The sequence below is a fragment of the Anomaloglossus baeobatrachus genome, chromosome 4, assembly GCF_048569485.1.
Source record: "Anomaloglossus baeobatrachus isolate aAnoBae1 chromosome 4, aAnoBae1.hap1, whole genome shotgun sequence".
NCBI lineage: Eukaryota > Metazoa > Chordata > Amphibia > Anura > Aromobatidae > Anomaloglossus > Anomaloglossus baeobatrachus.
Genome location: NC_134356.1, coordinates 203,251,244 through 203,277,289, shown reverse-complemented (window position 1 = coordinate 203,277,289; position 26,046 = coordinate 203,251,244). Strand labels below are relative to the sequence as shown.

General features: G+C 42.9%; 1 protein-coding gene across 1 annotated transcript in view; it reads left to right on the top strand.

Moving 5' to 3' along the window:
* SH3TC2 (SH3 domain and tetratricopeptide repeats 2) overlaps nt 1-26,046 on the top strand; it is a 189,392-nt gene that overhangs the window by 105,924 nt on the left and 57,422 nt on the right. Inside the window, exons 6-9 of the mRNA XM_075344627.1 lie at nt 1,537-1,680; nt 3,622-3,826; nt 16,177-16,253; nt 20,978-21,173. Of these exons, the coding sequence (XP_075200742.1) occupies nt 1,537-1,680; nt 3,622-3,826; nt 16,177-16,253; nt 20,978-21,173 (622 nt within the window). The remainder of the gene's footprint in view (nt 1-1,536; nt 1,681-3,621; nt 3,827-16,176; nt 16,254-20,977; nt 21,174-26,046) is intronic.

Genomic DNA, 26,046 nt, shown 5'->3' with positions numbered 1-26,046 from the left:
CTTTACTTGACTTTCTCAGACAGTCTCATAAAAATTGAATGGACAAGAGGCGAGTATGTTCACCTCCGCTCCCAGCTAGTTGTGGCTCTGCAAAGCCAGTTCTTGGCACCCAGACCCCAGTTTTTGGGATTGCTGTGGATTCCAGTAGTCGGATCCCAAACAATCATGGTGTCTGCCACCTTTTATTAAGGGAAAACTTACAATTCTGGAAACTATCCTTCTATGTTATATACAAATGATGTTTCACTACATATGCTTCAAATTGTATATATGTTTAAAACTATTCACAAAGTGTAAAGGGGGCTTTACACGGTAGCGATATCGGTACCGATTTCGCTAGCGTGCGTACCCGCCCCCATCGTTTGTGCGACACGGGCAAATCGCTGCCCATCGCGCACAACCTCACTTACCCCCGTCACACGGACTTACCTGTCCTGCGACGTCGCTCTGGCCAGCGATCCGCCTCCTTTCTAAGGGGGCGGGTCGTGCAGCGCTGCAGCCACGTCACACGGCAGCCGTCCAATAGAAGCAGAGGGGTGGAGATGAGCGGGACGTAACATCCCGCCCACCTCCTTCCTTCAGCATTGGTGGTGGAGGCAGGTAAGGAGATGTTCGTCGCTCCTGCAGTGTCACACGTAGCGATGTGTGCTGCCGCAGGAACGACGAACAACATCGCTAATTAGAAGAGAACAATTTTTTGTTTTAGGACGACCTCTCCGCGGCAAACGATTTTGTATGCTTTTGCGATTGTTTTAGGTCGCACAAGTGTCACACGCTGCGATATCGTTAATGACGCCGGATGTGCGTCACTAACAACGTGACCCCGACGATAAAACATTAACGATATCGTAGCGTGTAAAGCCCCCTTAAGGGTACATGCCCACGATCTGGACCCTCTGCGTCCTAGATGCGGTGGCTCCTGACCTGTGGGACCTCGAGTCTCCCCTACAGGAGACTGTTGCTGCTCATGCCCACGTTCAGGGTTCGGAACGCTGCGGTCTCTCACTTTGTTCTCCCTACAGCGAGAATGCTTGCGACTCCGCAGCAAAGAATTGACATGCTTGCGGCTCAGTTTACACTGCGGGCAGTACACACACAGTGGGCATGGGATTCTAGATTTCTCATCTTCTGCGCTTGTACTGTACATGCTGTGTCCTAAACACTGTGAACACTGATCGTAGGCATGGGCCCTTACACTGCACATTAGCAGAAGGTGGCTTAAAATAAGATGGCTGTAGATTCTCTCTTAAGCCACTAGATGGCACAATATTCCCAGTCATCACGCCTCACTATATGTAATCATTGCTTATAATATTAATAACAATAATAACTTTAATTTCTATACCGCCAACATATTCCGCAGCACCTGAAAATACATATGGCTATAATTTGATATTATTAGTCATTTTTTTTATTATAAACTGAACAAAGTATAATGTCATACTCTCAGTATAGTTATGAAGGAATCCCTCTACTGTATAGTAGCTTGGCACAGATATTTGTATATGTAATACTGAAAATGTTGTGTTACTCTAGGCATTGTGGCTTGCACTTTGGAACATCTGCTCTTTGATGAGAGGTATTGGTTGAATGCCGCCTTGGTTGAAGACACTGAAATACAAGTATCCGTAAATCAAGATGAACTGGCAACATTGTATCTTGGTTTGCTTCTTCAAGAAGGTAAGCAAAGTTCCTTAAAGGGTTTGTCTAATAAGAGAAAACATCTTGTATAATGCAGACACCAGTGTAACCAGCTTAATACCCTGGTTCCTGCACCATATGTTTTGCCAGAGAAAGCTGTGGCCAATCAGATGTTGCTAATAGGTAATACAGCATTGCTGCTTTTCAGATCAATGGTTGTCTTTAATAATGCTTGGAAAGCTTCAGTATAACTGGACAGAAGCTGTTCCTATAAAACATCTGCCTTTTCTGTCTCAGAGAAGGGTTCCTAGTGAATCAACTACATCTATGATACCCATATGCCCTAAAATGACGTAGGAGGACATGCATTGTTTTTTTAAATGACCCCTTAAAGGGAACCTGTCAACAGAGATTTTGTAATAAACCTAAAAGATTCCCCCTCTGCAGCTCCTGTGCTGCATTCCAGCAATGTTCCTGTTGCTATCCTCCCCCTTTGAGAACTAAATAAATAGTTTATAAAGTCTTACTTTTTGTATGCAAATATTTTTTTCTGTACACGAGGGCGGGCTCTCTTGCGTCCGTTAGTCACCCTCCTGCCGCTTTACGCCATCCCCAATCGCTCATTTCCATACTGAGGCCGCCTCCCAGTGCTCCTGAGGTCTCGCGCATGCGCCGTGCCACTCTCGCGGTACTATGCACTGTGCACAGTGTGACAGCTGGTGACGTGATTGCGCAGGCGTGAGATTATGGGCGGCGCTGTAATTGTCATCAGCAAGTACCCGCCCATAATCTCGTGCCTGCGCTTTCCCCTCTGCCTCCACCGTTCTGCGCAAGCGCTGGCCAGATGAACCCACGTCACCTCTTACCCATGTTTCCCTGGAGCAGGAAATAGATGGGAGGAGCGGAGCACACCACCGATCAACAGGGTTCATCTGGCCAGCGCTTGCGCAGAACGGTGGAGGCAGAGGGGAAAGCGCGGGCACAAGATTATGGGCGGGTATTTGCTGATGACAATCACAGCGCCGCCCATAATCTCACGCCTGCGCAATCACGTCACCAGCGGTCACACTGTGCACAGTGCATAGTACCGCGAGAGTGGCACGGCGCATGCGCGAGACCTCAGGAGCACTGGGCGGCGGCCTCAGTATGGAAATGAGCGATGGGGGGATGGCGTAAAGCGGCAGGAGGGCAACTAAGGGACGCAAGAGAGCCCGCCCCCGTATACAGAAAAAAATATTTGCATATAAAAAGTAAGACTTTATAAACTATTTATTTAGTTCTCAAAGGGGGCAGAATAGCAACAGGAACCTTTGTAGAATGCAGCACAGGAGCTGCAGAGGGGGAATCTTTTAGGTTTATTACAAAATTTCTGCTGACAGGTTCCTTTTAAAGGCCCTTTAACATGGTGCAGTTTTCTTACATTACCCATAAGCAATAGTCAATTCATAAAATACTTCAAACCAATAGAACTCCTATACATCAACAGTGAGGTGTCTTATCAAAGTAAGTGCTTGTTGGCAGCAAGCTGCACGTTCAGTGTGTTATATCCTCCATATTCAATTCATACTGAAAGGGTTGGAGAATGCCGTATCCACTGGATAGAGATAACTTTACATTCACTAGTGGTCCAACTGCTGGGGCCCCCTCTGATCTGAGAATCAGGGCTCTGATTGTGATTGGAGTGGTGGTCAAATATGTCAACTGCTGCTCCATCCATTCTTAATGGGACCATGAGAAATAGTTCAGCTCCGCTCTCGGCTGGTCTTCGGCACTCCCAGTTTGCGGAATTGACCATTGCTCCATTCATACGGGGCTCTTCATAGCCCCAGTTCTAATATTAGCAGAGTCTCAGCAATTAGAGCTCCAAACTTTGGAAAACCCCTTCAATCATCAATCAATCCAGAGCCAGCTAACAATTATTGCTTTGTCCTAACTTATTGCCTGTCAAATGGACTAATGTTTTAATTATGTGCAATGAAGGGTGCTTCTATGCAAGAGCCGTGGTGCACGATGCTGGTGTACAAGTTGAAGAGGAGAAAGAATTCCTAGCAGTGTCTATAAACGATGTGGTATATGTCAAAGATGTTGGTGACGAGTCGTCATGGGAAGGACAGTCTTTAAGCACCGGAGAACGAGGCCTGCTACCCATTATAGCAGTGGAACCTCTGCCACATCCTTTCTACCAGTAAGATATATTCACTGTTTCACACTACACAATGGAAATATGCTATATTTAAAGCGTTCTTCTCACTTTCTTAGGTGGATATTGGCAGAGAGTGCTTGTAAAAACAATTAACTTTACGACCTACGTTTTATTAAAATTTGCCCACGTTTTGCTGCAAATATCAATTGTAATTTTTTATTGCTTGTTGCTAGCTTTTTTCGTCTGACCTTGAAAGCACTGCTGTGAGACTGGCCGGGATGTCTGGAGTTATGTTAGCTCCTGATCCCAAGGAAATTCAGTCCTACTATGCCTCCAATGCTGTAGAGGCAAAGCTGTCTCATAGAGCAGCTATATACTTTGTGCCAACAACACTACAAAGCTGCCAGCCCAGACTGTCAATAAAGCAGGAGATCACAGGCTCCACAAACCAGAATGTTGGGAAGCTGGGGAGCAGTACATTAAAATTACAAGACTAGAATAACCCTTTAACTATCGATAAGTATTAATTGGACTAAATAGGGAACATGCACCAGAATTTTGGCACAAATTTATCTGCTTTAGTCACAAAGTGACTGCATATTGTACTCACCAAACATTGTACATTTAATTAATAACTTTATAGGACATGAAGACGCAGCAGCAGGGGCGGGGGGATAGATACAAGCAGTCAGATAGTGCCCACGTCAAGCTCAGATAGTGCTTTCTCAAGTGATATCTCTATAGACTGACTAGTATATCTTTTACCATATCTGCTGATGTATTTCTTTGTCCAATAAAGGATTGGATTTGCTATGGTTGGTGAGACTCATGTAGTTGCTTTTCTGATGGAGCTTTGAATACATGTTGAATTGCTGCATTGAGCACCACATATGTGCAGGAGAGCTCACTTTCATCATAAATCTGTTTTCTGGACAGCATATTGCTATTTTCTTGTTCTGGAACTATATTGTTATAATATACTATCACTTTGGCCTCCTTCACATGTCTGTGTTTCTGGTGCGTGTGACAACTGTTTTCACGCATACCGGAGACTCACGTAGATCCATTAAAATCAATGGACTTGGTCACACATCCATGCTTTCACAAGGACTGTGTGTCCGTGTGGGACACATACGTGTCAGTGTGCTGCACACGGCGACCTGTCCGTTTTTTGCCAGCAGCACGGGTGTCACACGGACGCCACACTGATGTGACATCAGTGAGACACGTACCAGAGAAAACGTGTCACATAAAAATAAAGTATTTTTATACTTACCTGTCTGCAGCGTTGCTGTCTCTGCCTCTGCTGTTGCAACCAGGCCTGCTCATTATGCTCATTGCATATTCACTGCACTCATCGCGGATCCGGAAGTAAAAGCAGAGTCAGAGACAGGTACGTATACAAGTACATGCTGTCTGTGTGCTATCTGGATGTCACACGGAAAGCACACAGACAGCACATGGAACTCACACACGCACACACATATGCGTAACATACGTACCTTCACCATGGGTCATGCAAAACATTTGTGTTTTGCACGGACATGTGAAGGAGGCATGTATTATTGTGGGGTCCAACCTGAGGGAATCCCACAGAACCTAAGAATAAAGGAAATGCAGAGCCAGTTTAGTGCTAAATCTCTTTCTGACGTTTCCTACACAATTGGGCGGCCAGGAGCATCGTTGTGTAAAGAAACATTGGAACGTGATGCAGCTCCACATCTGCAGCTGGCCCCATTTACTCTGATGTGGCGGCGCTTATGAATATGTAATCAAATCAATCAACAACAAAACGTACTGAATGGTTGCTACCAAACAGTACCAAAAGCATCTAGTTGTATGATGTAATTAAGGGATTGAAGGGGTTATTCAGGTAAAATAACAAAACAGCAATGATTTTATTATTTAAAAATGGATGATTTATTCATTTAATGCTGATGGGAAAGATACCCTGATCCAATGCTCCAATCCTCAATCACGTGATCAGATCTTAGAGCCATAAAAAAAGTAAGACCAGGTAAGGCTAGGTTCACACACTGCGTTTTTTTGACGCTGCGTTTTTGTGCGTTTTTTGCGGCAAAAACCGCACAAAAATGCACCCGCGTCAAAAAACGCGGCAAAAAACGCACGCGTTTTGCCGCGATTTGGTGCGTTTTTTTGCTGCGTTTTGCTGCGGTTTTGCTCACTGCGTCTTTATGCATTTTTTATCAGTGAACAAAAAAAAAGGTCTGATGTCATTTCCTTCTTCAATGTGTTCTTCATTCTCCACTAGTGTATGCAGAAGAGCAGACAGCTGCAGAACTACAAGGCTCAGCATACTCCATCCAATACTGTTTGCAGGAGAGCAGACAGCAGCTGCAGAACTACAAGGCTCAGCATGCTCCATCCAGGACTGTATGCTTGAGGGAGAGTCAGGGGGAGCAGAACTACAAGGCTCAGCATCCTCCTTCCAGGACTGTATGCAGGATTTCTTTGCCCCCCCCAAACAAAAAAAATGACGTGGGCTTCGCCATATTTTTGTATGCTAGCCGGGTACAGCAGGCAGGTACGGGCTGCCCCCAACCCCCAGCTGCCTATTTGTACCCGGCTGGGAACCAAAAATATAGGGAAGCCCTTTTTTTTTTAATTATTTCATGAATTTCATGAAATAATTTAAAAAAAAAAAATGACATGAGCTTCGCCCAATTTTTGAGTCCAGCCGGGTACAACTAGGCAGCTGGGGATTGGAATCCACAGTGCAGAGTGCCCATGCTTTCTGGGCACCCCCGCTGTGAATTGCAGTCCCGCAGCCACCCCAGAAAATGGCGCTTTCATAGAAGCGCCATCTTCTGGCGCTGTATCCAACTCTTCCAGCTGCCCTGATGCCGGGTGGCTCGCTGGGTAATAATGGGGTTAGGGCTAGCTGTATAGCTGGCCCTAAGCCCGAAATTCATGGTGTCACGCCAATATTAGACATGGCCACCATGAATTTCTAGTAAAGATTAAAAAAAAACACAACACACAGAAAAATATTTTTATTAGAAATAAAACACAACACAATTAGTGACTCCATCTTTATTGAAATAAAGAACCCCCCTCCGCAGTAATCCTGGGTCAAGGGTCCCGCGCCGTCCAATCCGGATCCAATATCATCTGATCGGTTTGCTGGAAGGCAAAGCGATCAGATGATGTGTCAGGTTCTAGGGGCTGAAGCACATCACACATCAGCTGATTGTATAAAAGCCGATTATACAATCAGCAGATGCATCAGTGCAAAAAAAAAAAAAAAAAAAATACTCACTTATGTGCTGATTACCGGCAGCTCCTGCAGCGATGGGGCGGGAGTCTGATCCCGTCCGATCGCTGCAGCAGCTGCCGGTAATCAGGGATGAAGTCTCCTGACGCATCCGCTGATAACCGGACGGGCGCCAACGTCAGCCCGAGACTTACGATCAGCTGATGCGTCAGGTGACTGCATCAGGTGATCCATCGCCAGGTCCTGCATCCTGCAGGCATACGTACCCGGGGAGACTGCACACACCGGCGGGCATGGCACCGGGAGTCTGCAGACAGGTGAGTATAACTTTTTTTTTTTTTTTTTTCTACTGTTCACTTTTGTTTTCGCAGCCGGTTCCACCTCCCGCCCAGACATGGCGTCACACGGCAGCATATATGCCCAGGACGGGAGGTGGAAGCGGCGGTGACGGTACCGGGAGGTTTCACGCTTCTGTGTTTACTGACAGAAGGAATCCTCTTCCTGTACACGTCACTTTACTACCCACCTCCTACGTTTATAGCTGCGTTTTTGGTCTTAGAAACGCACCAAAACGCACCAAAACGCAGCTATTTGCGTTTCTCATTGCGTCTTTCAACATCCCATTGCACTCAATGGATGAAAAGCGCAGTGAAAAATGCGGGAATAATTGACATGCTGCGTTTTTGTGGCACCACAAAAACGCAGCTGAAAAAAAACGCTGTGTGCAGACAGCAAAAATGAAAACTCATAGACTTTGCTGGGGAAGCAAAGTCATGCAGTTTTCTGAGCAAAAACGCACCCGAAAACTGCGCAAAAACGCCGCGAAAAACGCACTGTGTGAACTTACCCTAAGACCACTTTCCACATGCACCAAAAAACTGAGGCTGAGCCACAATAGAATGCTGTTGACTGACAGCTATTGCTTCCGACACCTCCACCATACAGTTAGGTCCAGAAATATTTGGACAGTGAAACAATTTTCGCGAGTTGGGCTCTGCATGCCACCACATTGGATTTGAAATGAAACCTATACAACAGAATTCAAGTGCAGATTGTAACGTTTAATTTGAAGGTTTGAACAAAAATATCTGATAGAAATTGTAGGAATTGTACACATTTCTTTACAAACACTCCACATTTTAGGAGGTCAAAAGTAATTGGACAAATAAACCAAACCCAAACAAAATATTTTTATTTTCAATATTTTGTTGCGAATCCTTTGGTGGCAATCACTGCCTTAAGTCTGGAACCCATGGACATCACCAAACGCTGGGTTTCCTCTTTCTTAATGCTTTGCCAGGCCTTTACAGCCGCAGCCTTCAGGTCTTGCTTGTTTGTGGGTCTTTCCGTCTTAAGTCTGGATTTGAGCAAGTGAAATGCATGCTCAATTGGGTTAAGATCTGGTGATTGACTTGGCCATTGCAGAATGTTCCACTTTTTTGCACTCATGAACTCCTGGGTAGCTTTGGCTGTATGCTTGGGGTCATTGTCCATCTGTACTATGAAGCGCCGACCGATCAACTTTGCGGCATTTGGCTGAATCTGGGCTGAAAGTATATCCCGGTACACTTCAGAATTCATCCGGCTACTCTTGTCTGCTGTTATGTCATCAATAAACACAAGTGACGCAGTGCCATTGAAAGCCATGCATGCCCATGCCATCACGTTGCCTCCACCATGTTTTACAGAGGATGTGGTGTGCCTTGGATCATGTGCCGTTCCCTTTCTTCTCCAAACTTTTTTCTTCCCATCATTCTGGTACAGGTTGATCTTTGTCTCATCTGTCCATAGAATCCTTTTCCAGAACTGAGCTGGCTTTATGAGGTGTTTTTCAGCAAATTTAACTCTGGCCTGTCTATTTTTGGAATTGATGAATGGTTTGCATCTAGATGTGAACCCTTTGTATTTACTTTCATGGAGTCTTCTCTTTACTGTTGACTTAGAGACAGATACACCTACTTCACTGAGAGTGTTCTGGACTTCAGTTGATGTTGTGAACGGGTTCTTCTTCACCAAAGAAAGTATGCGGCGATCATCCACCACTGTTGTCATCCGTGGGCGCCCAGGCCTTTTTGAGTTCCCAAGCTCACCAGTCAATTCCTTTTTTCTCAGAATGTACCCGACTGTTGATTTTGCTACTCCAAGCATGTCTGCTATCTCTCTGATGGATTTTTTCTTTTTTTTTCAGCCTCAGGATGTTCTGCTTCACCTCAATTGAGAGTTCCTTAGACCGCATGTTGTCTGGTCACAGCAACAGCTTCCAAATGCAAAACCACACACCTGTAATCAACCCCAGACCTTTTAACTACTTCATTGATTACAGGTTAATGAGGGAGACGCCTTCAGAGTTAATTGCAGCCCTTAGAGTCCCTTGTCCAATTACTTTTGGTCCCTTGAAAAAGAGGAGGCTATGCATTACAGAGCTATGATTCTTAAACCCTTTCTCCGATTTGGATGTGAAAACTCTCATATTGTAGCTGGGAGTGTGCACTTTCAGCCCATATTATATATATAATTGTATTTCTGAACATGTTTTTGTAAACAGCTAAAATAACAAAACTTGTGTCACTGTCCAAATATTTCTGGACCTAACTATATATCTGGATGGACACTTTGGCCAATCATGTACAGTGGAACCTCGGTTTGCGAGTAACTTGATGTGCGAGTATTTCGCTATACGAGCAAAGCTTGCTGTAAATTTGTAACTCGGTTTACGAGCAAGCTTTGCTGTATGAGCAAATACTCACCACACACACTTCCGGTTCCATACTTTCACTGCGCTCTGACCCGCTCTTGCAGTCCACACAAACACGCAGAAACATGCACACACACATATTATGCTCACCTTACCTTTCATTCCCTCACCAGCCTCCTGGTTCTTGTAGTCCACCGGTACAGGATGTGTATCGGGTAACCATCGTGACGATGGAGGAACGTCCACTGTCAGCCGCTTCTCAAAGGCAGCACGCTGACCAATCAGAGGCAAGCAGCTCATGCCTTTGATGTCAGCGCGCTGACAGTAGAAGCTCCGGCATCGGTCGCGATGGTTATCCAATACACATCCTGTACCAACGAACTACAAGAACCAGGAGGCCGGCGAGGGAACGGAGGGTAAGGTGAGCATAATATGTGTGTGTCTGTGTATTTGTGCGTGTGTGGAATGTAAAATTTTGGTTTGCTAGACGAGTAACTTGGTTTACAAGCACACTCCCAGAACGGATTGTTCTCGTAAACCAAGGTTCAACTGTATATGTTCTCAGTAGGACAAGGGATCAAGCTGCTGCTAGACTTGTCTGTTGACAGTTTATCACTGCAAGAACAAAATGATTGATAAGTTGAAATCAAACTTCCCAATTCTCATAACCCCAACATCTGTCATTGTCGGGAGAGTCAGGCAGACCCCCCCCCATATGCTGTACATTAGATATTCAACCATTCTTGTTGAGGTTGTCAGATTAGGTTGATAAGCTGATCATGATGGGAGACTGCTCAAGAATGTAACACTTTATTGGTATAAAAACCTAAAAACATCTTTAAAATACATGGCAATAGTTTTTTGAGGAAAAAAGCAAATCCCATAGTAGGACTGTATAGAAATAAATTGGCTACAAAGCTAAATTGCAAAAGCTGTGATAGTGACATATAGTAATAGTCCTCTTAAAAATAGTAATTCATTACTTGTAATATATAACATCAAGCTAATACCAAATAGTAACTAATTTTTTTACAGGGGACAAATAAAATATTAAATATGGATACAAGGAGTCACAGTACTGTATACACATGATGGATATAGAGTGCCATATTGCAAAAAAGGTAACTGACACTAAGGGCGGCTTTGCACGTTGCAACATCGTACGTGCGATGTCGGTGGGGTCAAATCGAAAGTGACGCACATCCGGCGTCATTTTCGACATCGTTGTGTGTAAATTCTAGATGATACGTTTAACGAGCGCAAAAGCGTCGTTATCGTATCATCGGTGCATGCTCCGACTTTTCCATAATTATGCTGCCGCAACAGGTACGATGCTGTTCCTCGTTCCTGTGGCAGCACACATCGCTGTGTGTTACGCCGCAGGAGCGAGGAACATCACCTTACCTGCCGCCGGTGGCTCTACGGAAGGAAGGAGGTGGGCGGGATGTTTACATCCTGCCCATCTCCGCCCCTCCGCCACTATTGGCCGCCTGCCGTGTGACGTCGCTATGACGCCGCACGACCCGCCCCCTTAGGAAGGAGGCGGGTCGCCGGCCAGAGCGATGGTCGCAGGGCAGGTGAGTGCATGTGAAGCTAGCATAGCGATAATTTTCGTTACGCCAGTTATCACAAGATATCGTACCTGCGACGGGGGCGGGGACTATCGCGTGCGACATCGCAGCATCAGCTTGCGATGTCGCAACGTGCAAAGCCCGCCTAAATGCAATGCAAAGGCATATGGAAAGATTTATCAAGAGCAATTAAGTAATAGTAAGATGTATGTAAGGTGTATAAACACTAATAGCGTCATGCACAATGCTAATGGTACCTATTTACATATAGAGATGTCAATAAATACTAAGTAGTTATCCTTCAGATGATGGCAATCAGAAGAGCACAGTGTGTAAATAAATTAGCATATGTAATGTTGCTAATAAATCTCTCTAGAGATTAAAGTGCAAAGAGTCTGTGCAATGAAATGTAAAGTATATAGGTGTAATATACTATAAACCGTTAGTGAAGGAAGTGAATACTGTTTCAAAACAGAATGACAGCCATGTAGAGACATAGGTATAGTTACCGGAAGAAAACAAACAGCTAGATACATATGGGATCCCCCTGACACACGTTTTGCCTTCTTCTTCAGGGGCATATGTACATTTCATTTACAAGCTCATAGCACTTTAATCTACCAAGAGATTTATCAGTAGCATTACATATGCTTATTTTCTTTACACACTGTGCTCTTTTGATTGCCATTATCTGAAGGATGACCACTTGGTATCATATATTGAATCTCTATATGTAAATAGGTAACATTAACATTGTGTATGATACTATTGGTGTATACACTTTACATTATTTAATTGCTCTTGATACATCTTTTTTGTACATCTTTGCATTGCATTTAATGTTTGTTACTTTTTTAACAATATAGAACTCGATATCCATCATGTGTATGCTATGACTCTTTGCTTTTTTCCTCAAAAACCTCTTGCCATGTTATTTAATGATGTTTCTAAGAATTGTTTAAAAGAACTGAAGTCCTCAGTGGTTGATACCTTTTAATGGCTAACTGAAAAGATGGTAATAATTGCAAGCTTTCGAGACTACTCAGGTCTCTTCATCAGGCATGGTATCTTATACATGTTATGGTATATATACATACATGGTATACATGTTTCTATATTTTCATCTCATTAAAGTGTTATATTTTTAAGCTAAGTCTCCCTTATTGATCAGTTTGTGCCTAGTATTTTCTGATCTTATGCAAAACAGTTTGGCCCCCATATCGGTTATTTATCAGGCTGTTATGCATCTAATGTGTATGGCTGGTGTTAGTCCCACCTAATAACAAGAACTTTTTTTTATTTACTACCAAATAATCCTTTTAACCCAGTTCATTAGGGGTTATGCAATGCTTAGTGTGGGACATATGTTAAAGAGGAGAATAATAAGAGTAACCCTACCCAAGAACCCACTTAAGGCTTCTTTACACGCAAGCGACATCGCTAGCGATTTCGTTAGCGATGTGACACACCCAGATCGTTGTTACGATTTGCCAAGATCGCTCATAGGTCGTTTTGTAGTGGTCACTCGTACACATCTTATAAACGACGCTACATCGTTCAGTGATATATTGTTTGACCAAGGCGGTCGTGTGGATGTTGTTCGTTGTTGGCAGGGTGTCAAACGTAGCAATATGTCTGCTGCGTTCCAAACGACGAACAATATTTTGAATCTGAACGGCGTGTCAACGATCAACGATTTTCACCCTATTTGCGATCGTTCGGAGGCGTACGTAGGTGCCACACGCAACGACGTCGCTAACAATGATGGAAGTGTGTCACGAAAACCGTGACTCCGACGACATATCGTCAGATAAATCGTAGCGTGTAAAGCGGCCTTTAGTGTCTGAAATTCACATATGTGTTCTGCCTGGTTTTTTTTTTTGCAGAGAAATCATACACCCATTTTTGGCCCTGTGCGCACGCTGCGGATTTGCTGCAGAAAATGTGTCTAAAGGGCGCTTTACACGCTACAATATATCTTACGATGTGTCGGCGCGGTCACGTCGTAAGTGACGCACATCCGGCATCGTAAGTTACATTGTAGCATGTAACAGATACGTGCGATTGCGATTGAATGGTAAAACATTCATCGCATGCACGTCTTTCAATTCCTAAAAATTGAACGTCAGGTTGTTCATTGTACCCGGGGTTGCAAACATCGCAGTGTGTGTCACCAAGGGAACGATGAACAGATCTTACCTATGTCCAGCGGGTCCCGGCCGGCAATGCGGAAGGAAGGAGGTGGGTGGGATGTTTACGTCCCGCTCATCTCCGCCCCTCCGCTTCTATTGGCCGGCTGCCGCATGACGTCGATGTGACGCCGAACGTCCCTCCCACTCCAGGAAGTGGATGTTCGCCGCCCACATCGAGGTCATATGGACGGGGAAGTACGTGTGACGGGGGGTTATTCGTTTGTGCGACACGTTCAACAAATTGATCGTGCCGCACATACGATGGGGGCGGGTAGGATCGCATACGATATCGTATGCTGGGTTGTATGGTGTAAGGCAGGCTTTACATTGCTGCAGTCATTCCCCAGAAAATCCTATGGGTTAAAAAATGCTGTGCACACACTGCGTTTTTTTATACCCGCAGATTTACCCGCGAATTTTCCACTGCGGATTTAATGAGCATGTCACTTCTTTTCCTGCGTTTTTTGCCATAGATAATGGTAAAAATCCACAGGGAGCAACTTGCGGAAAATCCGCAGTAAAACTGCATGCGGATTTTGTTGCGGTTTTGTTTTTTTTGTTTTTTTTAGCGTGGGTGCGGGATTCTTTAAGAGTGTCCGTTTTTTTCTTAAGAAATAGTCACTTTCTAGTGCGCACATAGCCTTAAGCGGGCTTTACACGCTGCGACATCGCTAATGCGGCGTCGTTGGGGTCACGGAATTTGTGACGCACATCCGGCTGCATTAGCGATGCCGTTGCGTGTGACACCGATAAGCGATTTTGCATCGTTGCAAAAACGTGCAAAATCGCTAATCAGCGACATGGGGGTCCATTCTTAAAAATCGTTACTGCAGCAGTAACGAAGTTGTTCCTCGTTCCTGCGGCAGCACACATCGCTGCGTGTGACGCCGCAGGAACGAGGAAGCTCCCCTTACCTGCCTCCCGGCCGCTATGAGCAAGGAAGGAGGTGGGCGGGATGTTACGTCCCGCTCATCTCCGCCCCTCCGCTGCTATTGGGCGGCGGTTCAGTGACGCTTCAGTGATGTCGCTGTGACGCCGCACGGACCGCCCCCTTAGAAAGGAGGCGGTTCGCCCGTCACAGCGACGTCGCCGGACAGGTAAGTATGTGTGACGGCTGTTGTGCGACACGGGCAGCGATTTGCCCGTGTCGCGCAACAGATGGGGGCGGGTACCCACACTAGCGATATCGGGACCGATATCGCAGTGTGTAAAGTAGCCTTTAGTCAGTTTTTTTCGTGGAGTTCAAAAAAGCTGGCCTATTTAAGTGAATGAGCCAGTAAAATAAAGCAGCAGACGGATGTCCTGCATGTTGTGCATTTTCTCTAACTATTGCTAGGAGAACTTGGGAAACCTCTAGGTTATTGACGGATCTAGCACAATGGTAGAAATTGGTCTGTTTTGTTTTGTTTTATCTGGATGAGAAAAATCACTAACCTCTGAATGGACCTTTAGGGTGGAGTCACACGAGCGTATGAAAAAACGGTCCCATTCTCATCCAGGAGAGTGGGACTATTTTTTTCTCACTTGTCATCCATGTGCTGTCAGTGTGCTATCAGTGTGCTGTCAGTGTGCAATCTTTTTTTTTCTCAGCAGCTATTATTCATTTACAGTCATTTCCAGGACCATTTACAATGTTCTGGGCTACATGATAGAATTGTAACCATAAAAACGGACGTCACTAGGATGATCCGTGTGGCGTTCGTTTTATTTCTCACACTGGCGAGTCTCGCATGATTTCAGCATCCACTCGAAGCATGCTGCAACTTTTCTCTCATCCAGAATCTGGATGCAATAAAAGCTGACCGACTGCTCTGCCTTATTGACTAACATTGGTCCGAGTGCAATGCGAAATTTTCTCGTATTGTACTCGTCCAATTCATACGCTCGTGTGAGTGTAGCCTTACTCTGTTTTATTTCTCAAAGGGTACTCGCTCAGGGTGTGCACACTCAACATCTTTTAGATGCTAGAACACCCATCAAGATTTCCCAGTTAAAGCCGCTTCCAGAAAACATCAGTCGGTCATTTTCCTGATGCAGCTTTGTTGGGAGGTTTGCCATCGTTCTTGTGGTGCATGAGCTGTTGACATCTTTTTCTCTATATTTTCAAGTATAGAGACCTGGTGGCTTTCAAGCTGACGCTGCTCCAAGAAAGAATACTTTCCTTCGTTTTACGGCTTTAGGGTTTACGAACTTGTAAGCAGTCAAAAGATGTCTGATAAGATGGAACATTTGCACAGCAATGTAGTTTGGAAATTGCTGTGCATTATGTTCATTTCATGAGGCTTTTTTGCAGGCCGATTCCGGACAGAATCTGGCTGAAAAGGATGGCTTGTGCACAAAGCCTTATTTAGTTTTTCCCGTACGCTATACAAACTTTTGGCACAAACCTCTTTGCTACCTTGATAATTTCCAAAAATGAATCAGTGTTGGCAAAGTTTTTCCATCTGTTGCTATACTTGGGCTGCATTCACACTTAGTGGATATGTTCTTTGCAACCCATGAACTCCTCATTCAAGAATCACATTATTTTGCACGGAAAAAACAGTTTCACCCAAAATTGGTCATGCAATTTCTAATAAGAAAATATTGTTTATAATGTAATTTTCTTCTCTAAATTTGCCACTTCTTCTATGACTAAAGACTTAGTAAAATGATCAGTTAAGATAAGAGTGCTGACCAATTTTCGTTTTTTCTTTTAGATGGTTTCTGAAAGCATACCCAACGTCCTGTAACGTGACCGAGCAGAACTGCCGGAACATTACATCTCAGCCAATAGGTAAAGTTTCTTACCGCACCACACACAGACATGCTATTGTTACACCCTTGTACATCAATTACTAGCAGCACAATCTCCCTTTGTACTGCTCAGTATCATCATGTTCCTGCAGGGAAGTGTACCAGGAATGTTTGTGTATTAAAATATGATTTACATAGGACTGTTTTATGTTTCTATATTGAGCAATTTGAAAAATACACTCCTCATTATAACCAATTTCACACACTGTGCTCCAGGTCCGCTCCCCACCCTATTACTCAAAGTATGCCACTCACTACATGGTGACCTTTGGGTGGTGAGCGCTGCAGAGTGAGAACTTCATTTTAATTTGCTAGTAAAAGAACATAGACATATTTCATTCCTTTAGGCATTATTGTCCATTTACAGTGCCTTGAAAAAGTATTCATACCCCATGAACTTTTCCACATTTTTTTGCCTTACACCCACAAACTTAAATGCAGTTATTGTGATTTTATATGATAATACCAACGCAAGAATTTGTGAGATGTAAAGGAAATGATACATGGTTTTCCAAACATTCCAAAATTGTAATGTGTATTTGTATTTGTATTACGCCCTCCTGAGTCAATACTTTGTAAGACTATCTCTCTCTGCAATTACTGCTGCAAATCGTTTGGAGTTTGTCTGTACCAGGTTTGCATATCTGGAGGCTGAAATTTTTGCCCATTCTTCTTTGAAAAGTAGCTATATCTCAGTGAGATTGTATGGAAAAAAAAGTCTCCTTACAGCATCATACTGCCACCACCATGTTTGACAGTGTGGATGGTGTTTTTAGGGTGATGCACAATGTTCGTTATCTGCCTCTCATAGCATTTTGCCTTTAGTAAAAAAAATTGTAGTTCAAAGCCTATTCATTCGCATGAAAGGCCAAGTCACAGGAGAGATATAAATCCCATTGAGAATCTGTGACCAGATGCCTCCGTCCAACCTCACTGAGCTAGACTATTTTTCAAAGAAGAATGGGCAAAAATGTCAGCCTCCAGATGTGTAAAGCTGCTTTGACATCCCCCAAAAGACTTGCAGCAGTAATAGCAGCGAAAGGTGGTCCTACAAAACTCAGAGGAGATGAAGACAAATTCACATTATAATTTTCAGATTTAAATGTTAAAAATACTTAGAAAGCCATGCAACATTTTCTTTACACTTCACAAATACTTGCTACTTAGTCTTGTTGTATCACATAAAAGCACCATAAAATACATTTACGTTTGTGAAAAAATGTGGAAAATAATGGTGTATGAATTCTTTTTTAAGGCTCTGTATATATTTATATACAGTATATATATATGTGTGTGTGTGTGTGTGTGTGTGTGTGTGTGTGTGTACATACAGTACAGACCAAAAGTTTGGACACACCTTCTCATCTCTAGAACAACTGTTAAGAGGAGACTTTGTGCAGCAGGTCTTCATGGTAAAATAGCTGCTAGGAAACCATTGCTAAGGACAGGCAACAAGCAGAAGAGACTTGTTTGGGCCAAAGAACACAAGGAATGGACATTAGACCAGTGGAAATCTGTGCTTTGGTCTGATGAGTCCAAATTTGAGATCTTTGGATCCAACCACCGTGTCTTTGTAGAAAAGGTGAACGGATGGACTCTACAGGGCTGGTTCCCACCGTGAAGCATGGAGGAGGAGGTGTGATGGTGTAGGGGTGCTTTGCTCGTGACACTGTTGGGGATTTATTAAAATTGAAGGCATACTGAACCAGCATGCCTACCACAGCATCTTGTAGCGGCATGCTATTCCATCCGGTTTGCGTTTAGTTGGACCATCATTTATTTTTCAACACAACAATGACCCCACACACATCTCCAGGCTGTGTAAGGGCTATTTGACTAAGAAGGAGAGTGATGGAGTGCTACGCCAGATGACCTGGCCTCTACAATCACCAGACCTGAACCCAATCGAGATGGTTTGGGGTGAGCTGTACCACAGAGTGAAGGCAAAAGGGCCAACAAGTGCTAAGCATCTCTGGGAACTCCTTCAAGACTGTTGGAAAACCATTTCCGGTGACTACCTCTTCAAGCTCATCAGGAGAATGCCAAGAGTGTGCAAAGTAGTAATCAAAGCAAAAGGTGGCTACTTTGAAGAACCTAGTATATAAGACATATTTTCAGTTGTTTCACACTTTTTTAACTATTTTATTCCACATGTTTTAATTCCTAGTTTTGATGCCTTCAATGTGAATCTACAATTTTCAGAGGCCTGAAAATAAAGAAAACTCTTTGAATGAGAAGGTGTGTCCAAACGTTTGGTCTGTACTGTATATAAACGACCATGCCACTGGTTCCACAATTGACCCATTCTGTTATTGATCCATTAGTATTTTCATCAATGATTGACCACTTAGGGGTACAACCTCCATCCACCATCAGTAGCAGGCTCGGTTATACAGAATGTACTTAGAGGGTGTTGTGTCTTCATGGATATTGAGAAGACATGCACAATTTCTGTATTATTGGAAGCATCTTTAATATTGAGAAACTTATTGAAGAAAAAATCAATATTTCAAGAACACTGGGCTAAATCCATCATTAAGGTTGTAAGTCTTATATTTGTAATGATTAGCTATTCATCCTTTGTCTTCATGGATTACTTAAAATGTATACACATTCTGGATATTGCATATACAGTAATTTAAATGGAACCTGTCATGTGCAAAAACGCTGTTTTCTTGCAGACTTAACCTTAATCTGTAGGTAAATAGGGTACAATGCTGCCTGGGTGCCTTATTGAAAGTATGATTACCAGAAGAAAATGAACTTGTATCCTCGCTCGCTTTCAGTCATTGGGGGTGTGCATGGTGCGCTTACAGTCACGGTTTATTATACTGTTTGCAGCAGCTGTCATCATTCCCCTGGTTGACAGCCTTCTCTGCACACACATACAATAGACACACATGCGCAACAAAGCAAGCTGTCAATCACCGTTCCGGCGAGTGATTGCAGCTACCACTCACAGTATAGTGAGCAGCGAGTATAGTTGCTCCATGTACACTCATATACCTGAAAGTGAGCGGTTCCCAGAAGGATACAAGTTCATTTTCTCCTCGTAGCCGTGCTTTGAGTAAGACCAAATTCAGAAGTCCAATTTTTCCACATACGAGAAAAACGGACTGATTTTGTGGATCAGACTTTCATCAGAATTAGATCTGAGTGTGGTACAAGTGTCATCAGTTTTTCTTGTACGTGGAGAAAAAAATATTTCTCGACCTTTTGCTTTCTGAAAATACGTGACAATTGGACTGCACTTGGATGTCATCCGAGTGTGGTTCTGATTTTTTTTTTTCATTGACCTATACACTTGCATTGCTGATTTTGATCCAACCCTCTGATAAATTCTGATATGTTTCCATAATTTTCCACTGACTTCACGGTCCACGAAAATCAGACATGTGAATGACCCCATTCAGGTATGACTGCTATCCGAGAAAACCATGGATAACACGCTTACGGGAAAATCAGACGTCTAAATGAGGCCTAAGGCAGCCAGTCAGGGTGTAATGCTATCTACTATACATGCAGAATAACCCTAGATCTGCAGGGAGTTAGCATTTTTGCACATCACAGGTTCCCTTTCAGCATATAAAGATGTCTTTTTACAAACAAGCTTGAAAGACAATTGTATACATGATGCAATGAATTGAAATCTAAATAACAGTGACTTTGTTTATTATGCAAATCAAATAAAAAGTCGAAGACTTCATTACACTGCCATAGCATCATCTGTTTCTAATTTCTCTGGAGGTCAGGGGTAGAGGGAGAGTCCAACTCCCAAACATTTGTGTAGCGGCACGCAATCCATATATGTGGATATCCTTAAGATATCCATCTAGCGGCTGGATCTGATTTAATTATATAACATGAGTAGTAAGAATGCTGAAATCGTATTCAGTAGTTGTTTCTACTCAAGTCTTCTCTAAATAGCATATGTACAGTGGGCTTCACAGCAGGATGGGGGAATGGGGTAGTGCTGCTGGGCTTGTGGCTTCACAGGCCCCAAATTAGCCACTAAAGGGTGCTTTACACGCTGTGATCTCACTAGCGAGCGTACCCGCCCCTGTCTGTTGTGCGTCACGGGCAAATCGCTGCCCTGGCGCACAACATCGCTTACACCTGTCACATGGACTTACCTTCCCTGCGACGTCGCTGTGGCCGGCAAACAGCCTCCTTTCTAAGGGTGCGGTTTGTGCGGCGTCACAGCGACGTCACATGACAGCCGTCCAATAGAAGCGGAGGGGCGGAGATGAGCGGAACGAACATCCCGCCCACCTCCTTCCTTCCTCATTGCGGGTGGCCGCAGGTACGAGATTGTTCCTCGTTCCTGCGATGTCACAAATAGCGATTTGTGCTGCGCAAGAACGACAAACAACCTCGCTACTGACCAGGCAATGATTTTTGGTAAATGAACGACATATCACAGACCAACAATTTTTGCCTGTTTTTTGGGATTGTTTAAGGTCGCTCATAGGTGTTACATGCTGCGATGTGGCTAATGACGCCGGATGTGCGTCACAAACACCGTGACCCTGACAATATATCATTTGCGATGTCAAAGCGTGTAAATGGCCCTTTAGGCTGACTGATTAGGGTCTTCTAGTATTTTGATGAAGTCTGGAGCAGATAGATCAAACTGTATATAACATATCCACTTATCGTATTAATATATTGGTATCATTCTGGCTATTTTTTACTTTTTCTTAGGACTAGGCCAATGTACTGCCAGAGAGACCCACTCCGCCACAGAATGGGATGAGCTCAGCTATTGCAGGGGAGACGCCATTGAGGTTGTTGGCTTCTTTGTACCTGGACTCAAGTGGTTTGTGGGGAAAAGTCCTTCAACTGGAGCCACTGGTTTTGTCCAAACAAAACATGTTGATCCTAACTGCTTAAAACCTTTGTAAGTTCCTCTGCTTCTCTACTACTGAAATGAGCTATGAGGTTAAGGCCAAGTTCACACTAGCCTATTTTCAGCCTGAGTGCTGTCCATGAAAAAATGGATAGTAAAAATCTGCGATTGGAAAAAATGGCAGCATGCTCTATTTTCTCGCCCATTCAAGTCTGGGTGTACAAAAAAATTGGATGCCATACAGAGCAACAGAATATCTGCTTTTTCTGGATACATTTCAGTTCATTAAAACAAGAATCTTTAAATAGTTTTGTAAATTAATATTTACTAATGTAAAAAAAAAAGATTGTGCACTGATGACAAGTGAGAAAAAAAATCTTCCACGTTTTCCGGATGAAACTCCGACAATTTTTTTGTACGGTCACATGAACCTGGCTTTAGTGTGATTCCTATGATACATGAAGTACTGTATATCCAATATGTGCTGTGCCAAACACTAAAATCATAGGGCCCTAAAGCATAATTGAGACAGTGCTCTAATCCCTATTGGGTGCTACATATAATGTATAATTATTATTATATTTTTAAAGGGGTTGTCCACTACTAGGACAACCCTTTCTCATTCACCAAGTAAAAACACTTGTACTCACCTCCCATTATGTCAAGCTAGCCCTATATCCAGTAAGCTCCGGCTTCACTGTGCCTGCCTTCGGACATATCAAAAAGTTGCTACCTACCTACCTATTGTTCTTGGCACCATTCTTTGAAGTCACAGACTGCTCTTTCTGGAAATACAGTGGCTTTGTCAACAGAGCAATGGGATCTCATCCACTTAGACTGTGTAGCTGAGGCTGGGCAGCTGACATCATGCTGATTGACAGCTTTCTCAACCAGCTAGGCTGCTTGAAACCGGCTGTCAATCAGCATGATCGCACCCTGTCTATAGAGCAGAGCAGATGAGAAGCCTCCGCACTGTTGATGAAGCCACTATATTGCCGGCAGGAGCAGTCTGTGACAACACTGTGTCGGCAAAAAACGGCACCTTGCACAACAGGCAGGTAGTTAGCAATTACTTGCATGTTAGTGCTTAGGTGCATTTTTTATTTTAAGTCCCAGATATACTCTTTAAAGGGAAACAGTGTGTTTTTGATTATTAATATAGTATTCAAAGGGAACCTGTGTGCTGGATTTCTGGGTGGTGCTTCAGTGATGACTTTAAAGCATTTATCCACTTCAATACGATATAAAAAAAATGTTTAGAATGATGTAAAAACCACAAAGAAGTGAAACTCATCCCATGAAAACTAATGCTCTTGTTCTGAGTCCTCTTGCCCCACCACTGGTCTCTGTTCCTTAACACACAAAGATATTTGCTGCTCAACCAATCACTAACTGCTTCAGTGTCCATTCTTAGCTAGTGATTGGCTGCCGCAGTCACATGTCTCGTTGTTGAAGGTTACCGCTGCAAAAGGAAGTAGAGATGACCAGGCGGCATCGGAATGAGGGAGCAGGGAATTGGTTGGGTAAGTATTGCTTCTTTAATTTTTTATATTACTTAGAGTAGTATTTTTTTTAAAAAATATTGAGTTGGACAACCTCTTTAGGCATCAATATATTTCTTCTACTTTATGTAAGCTATGGGATTTTTTTTTTTAATACTTTTTTATTACTTTAAAAGATGATTTTTGTGAAAAGCACCCAATAATAATTTAAATATGTAGTACTAGGATTGTCCACATGGCGGTGCTATAGTCTCAACCTTGCTTTTTCTGTCAAAAACACTATTAGGTTTGTTTTTAACATTGGTCAGCATTATTATTTGTTGTTATAAAAAAAATACTGATTTTTTTTTTAAATGTTTTTATTTTTAGAAATATTAGCAAATTGCATAATTTCACATTTTATATTAATATTATAATAGCTGCTGCAACAGGAATTCCCACAAAAATAGTTTTCTTCAAAATCCTGTCATTTAACCATTTCCATTAAACTTGCAGACACTAAGAATAATTGTCACAGGCACAAATGGAGAATCACTGATAGAAATCGGATACTTTTCCTGCAAAATGCTTTTGATTATATGCAAATGTCCCGTGCATAGAGCCATTAAATGTAACTGACATCATTAAAAGGCTCATAAAATAAAGATGATTTCCTTGACTGTTTGGAATGTCAGTTTATATAGCAAATGAGATTATCTCTTTTAATATAGCCAGTTAATTCTACCTCTAAGTGGCCTAAATGATCACACATGTAACCTACTAGGACTTGCATGTAATTACTGCATGTACGGCACATCTGGATCATTTCGGTAAACTGTGACGTTTAATGTAATTGTCTTTTAGTGAAATGTCATCCAGAACGTAAATCTTACACACATGAAATAATAACATGAAAGTAGACACTACAAAGTGATTACCAGAAAACTAAGGATGGGAAGTAAAATAAGAGAAAGGATGTTAAATTATCAGTTTGAAAAATTTATGAAGCACGCTGAGCATATAAAATAAGTCTTGGAAGCCGTGGTGTTAGTCAACAGAACCTATAATAGTTATACTAATGTAAAATATAGAAATCATTATTAATCCCATAGTTGTATGCTTAAAACGCACAACTCTGTCCTTCACCTCTCCAAACAAGCTTACTTCAATACTCTCATCACCTCACTATCCAACAATCCTAAACGACACTCTGACACTTTCCATAACCTCCTCGATCCAAGAGTGCTGGCCCCAACCACCAATCAGAGAGCGAATGATCTGTCCAATTATATTAAAGAAAAACTTGACCATATCTGACAGAAACATTTCTCCCGGACTCCTAATACCACACACTCTCTTCCCTCCTGCACTTCATCTAGCTCATTTTCTGTCTTCGAATGGGTCACAGAAGACGTTATGAGGCTCCTTGCATCTTCTTGCCCTACTGACTGCACCAGTGACCCTATTCCCTCACATCTCCTTCAGTCACTTTCCCCAGCTGTCACCACTTACCTAACTAAAATATTTAATCTCTCTCTCTCATCTGGTGTCTTTCCCTCCTCCTTCAAAAACACCCTTCAATGTCAAACACCTCCTTCAATCTCTAAACTTCTAAAAAGCTTGGTCCAGTCCTGTCTAATTCGCTATCTCTCAGATAACTCTCTTCTTGACCCTTTACAATCCGGTTTCCGCTCCTCACACTCTACTGAAACTGTCCTTACTAAAGTCTCTAATGAACTTACAGCTAAATCTAATGGTCACTACTCCGTGCTGGTTCTCCTGGATCTCTCTCCTACATTTGATATTGTGGATCACCAGCTCATCCTCGCTATGCTCTGCTCTATTGGCCTCTGCTCTATTGAACGCTCTCTCCTGGTTCTCCTACCTCTCTGACCGCTCCTTCATTGTATCATTTTTCGGTTCCTCTTCCTCTTTTCTTCCCCTTACTGTTGGGGTCACTCAGGGTTCAGTCCTATGCCCCTTTCTCTTCTCTCTATACACTGTTCCTATTGGACAAACTATCATTCAATTTGGTTTTCAGAAATATCTGTTTGATGATGACACCCATTTGATGATACACATTGTCTCTTGACATTACCACTGCATTACTACAAAATACCAGTGATTATCTGGCAGCTGTCTCTAACATCATGTCCTCCCTCTATCTAACATTTAATCTGATTCCACCCTCTACTAACCTTCCTAATTCCAATATTCCAATTTCTTTGTGCAGTTTGACCATTACTTCCCAGCAGCACGCCCACTGTCTTGGGGCCATATTTGACTTGGCTCTTTTCCTCACTCCCTACATTCCATCAATCGCTCTCTCATGTCACCTCCACCTCAAAAAATCTCTAGAATTCGACCTTTTTCTTACCGTTGACCCTGCAAAAACTCTTACTATCAATCCTATTCATTCTTGTTTAGACTATTGCAACTCTCTACTTATCGATCTCCCTCTTACTAAACTGTCCCCACTCTAATCCATGCTGAATTCAGCAGCCAGGCTTATATTCCTCTCCAAGCAGTAAATCAATGCCTCTACCCTGTGCCAATCCTTGCACTGGTTGCCCATCCACTACAGAGTACAATATAAACTTATCACTCTCACCCACAAAGCTCTCCACAGTTCTGCACCACCCTACATCTCCTCCCTCATTTCTGTCTATCACCCCACCCGTGCCTTAAGTTCCGCTAATGACCTAAGAGAAATCCTCTAGAAACAGAACCTCCCACTCCAAAGCTTCTCACATGCTGCGCCAATTCTCTGGAATTCACTAAAAAGAACAATTCGCTTAATTCACAATACCCACACTTTTAAGCGGGCCCTAAAATGTATTTCTTTAGACTGACCTATCACCTCACCTCATTTTTCTAACTATTTCTATTTTCCCTTACAAAATCTTCTTCCAAATCTGGTCCTTTTTATCATCTATTTACACATCATCCATGCACTTATTAGCCCTCTGTATCTGTACTTGTGAATTCCCTATTTATTATATTGCTGGCTTGATCATACGATTGAAGCACTTTTTACCATTTACCTTTTGTGCCTTCCCTATCTCCTCATAGATTGTAAGCTTGTGAGCTGGGCCCTCACTTATATAGGTATCTGTAATGTCTTTATTGTTTGTACATGTCCCATCTGAATTGTAAAGTGCTGTGAAATATTTTAGCGCTTTAGAAATAAAATAATATTATTATATATACGGTGGCTCAGTGGTTAGCACTGCAGTCTTGCAGCACTGGGGTCAAATCCCACCAAAAACAACATCTGCAAGGAGTTTGTATGTTCTCCCCGTATTTTCATCGGTTTCCTCCCACACTCCAATAACATACTGACAAGGGATTTAGATTGTGAGCCCCAATAGAGACAGTGATGATAATGTCTCTAAAGTGCTGTGGAATTAATGGTGTTTTATATGTCATTTTTTTAAAACAAA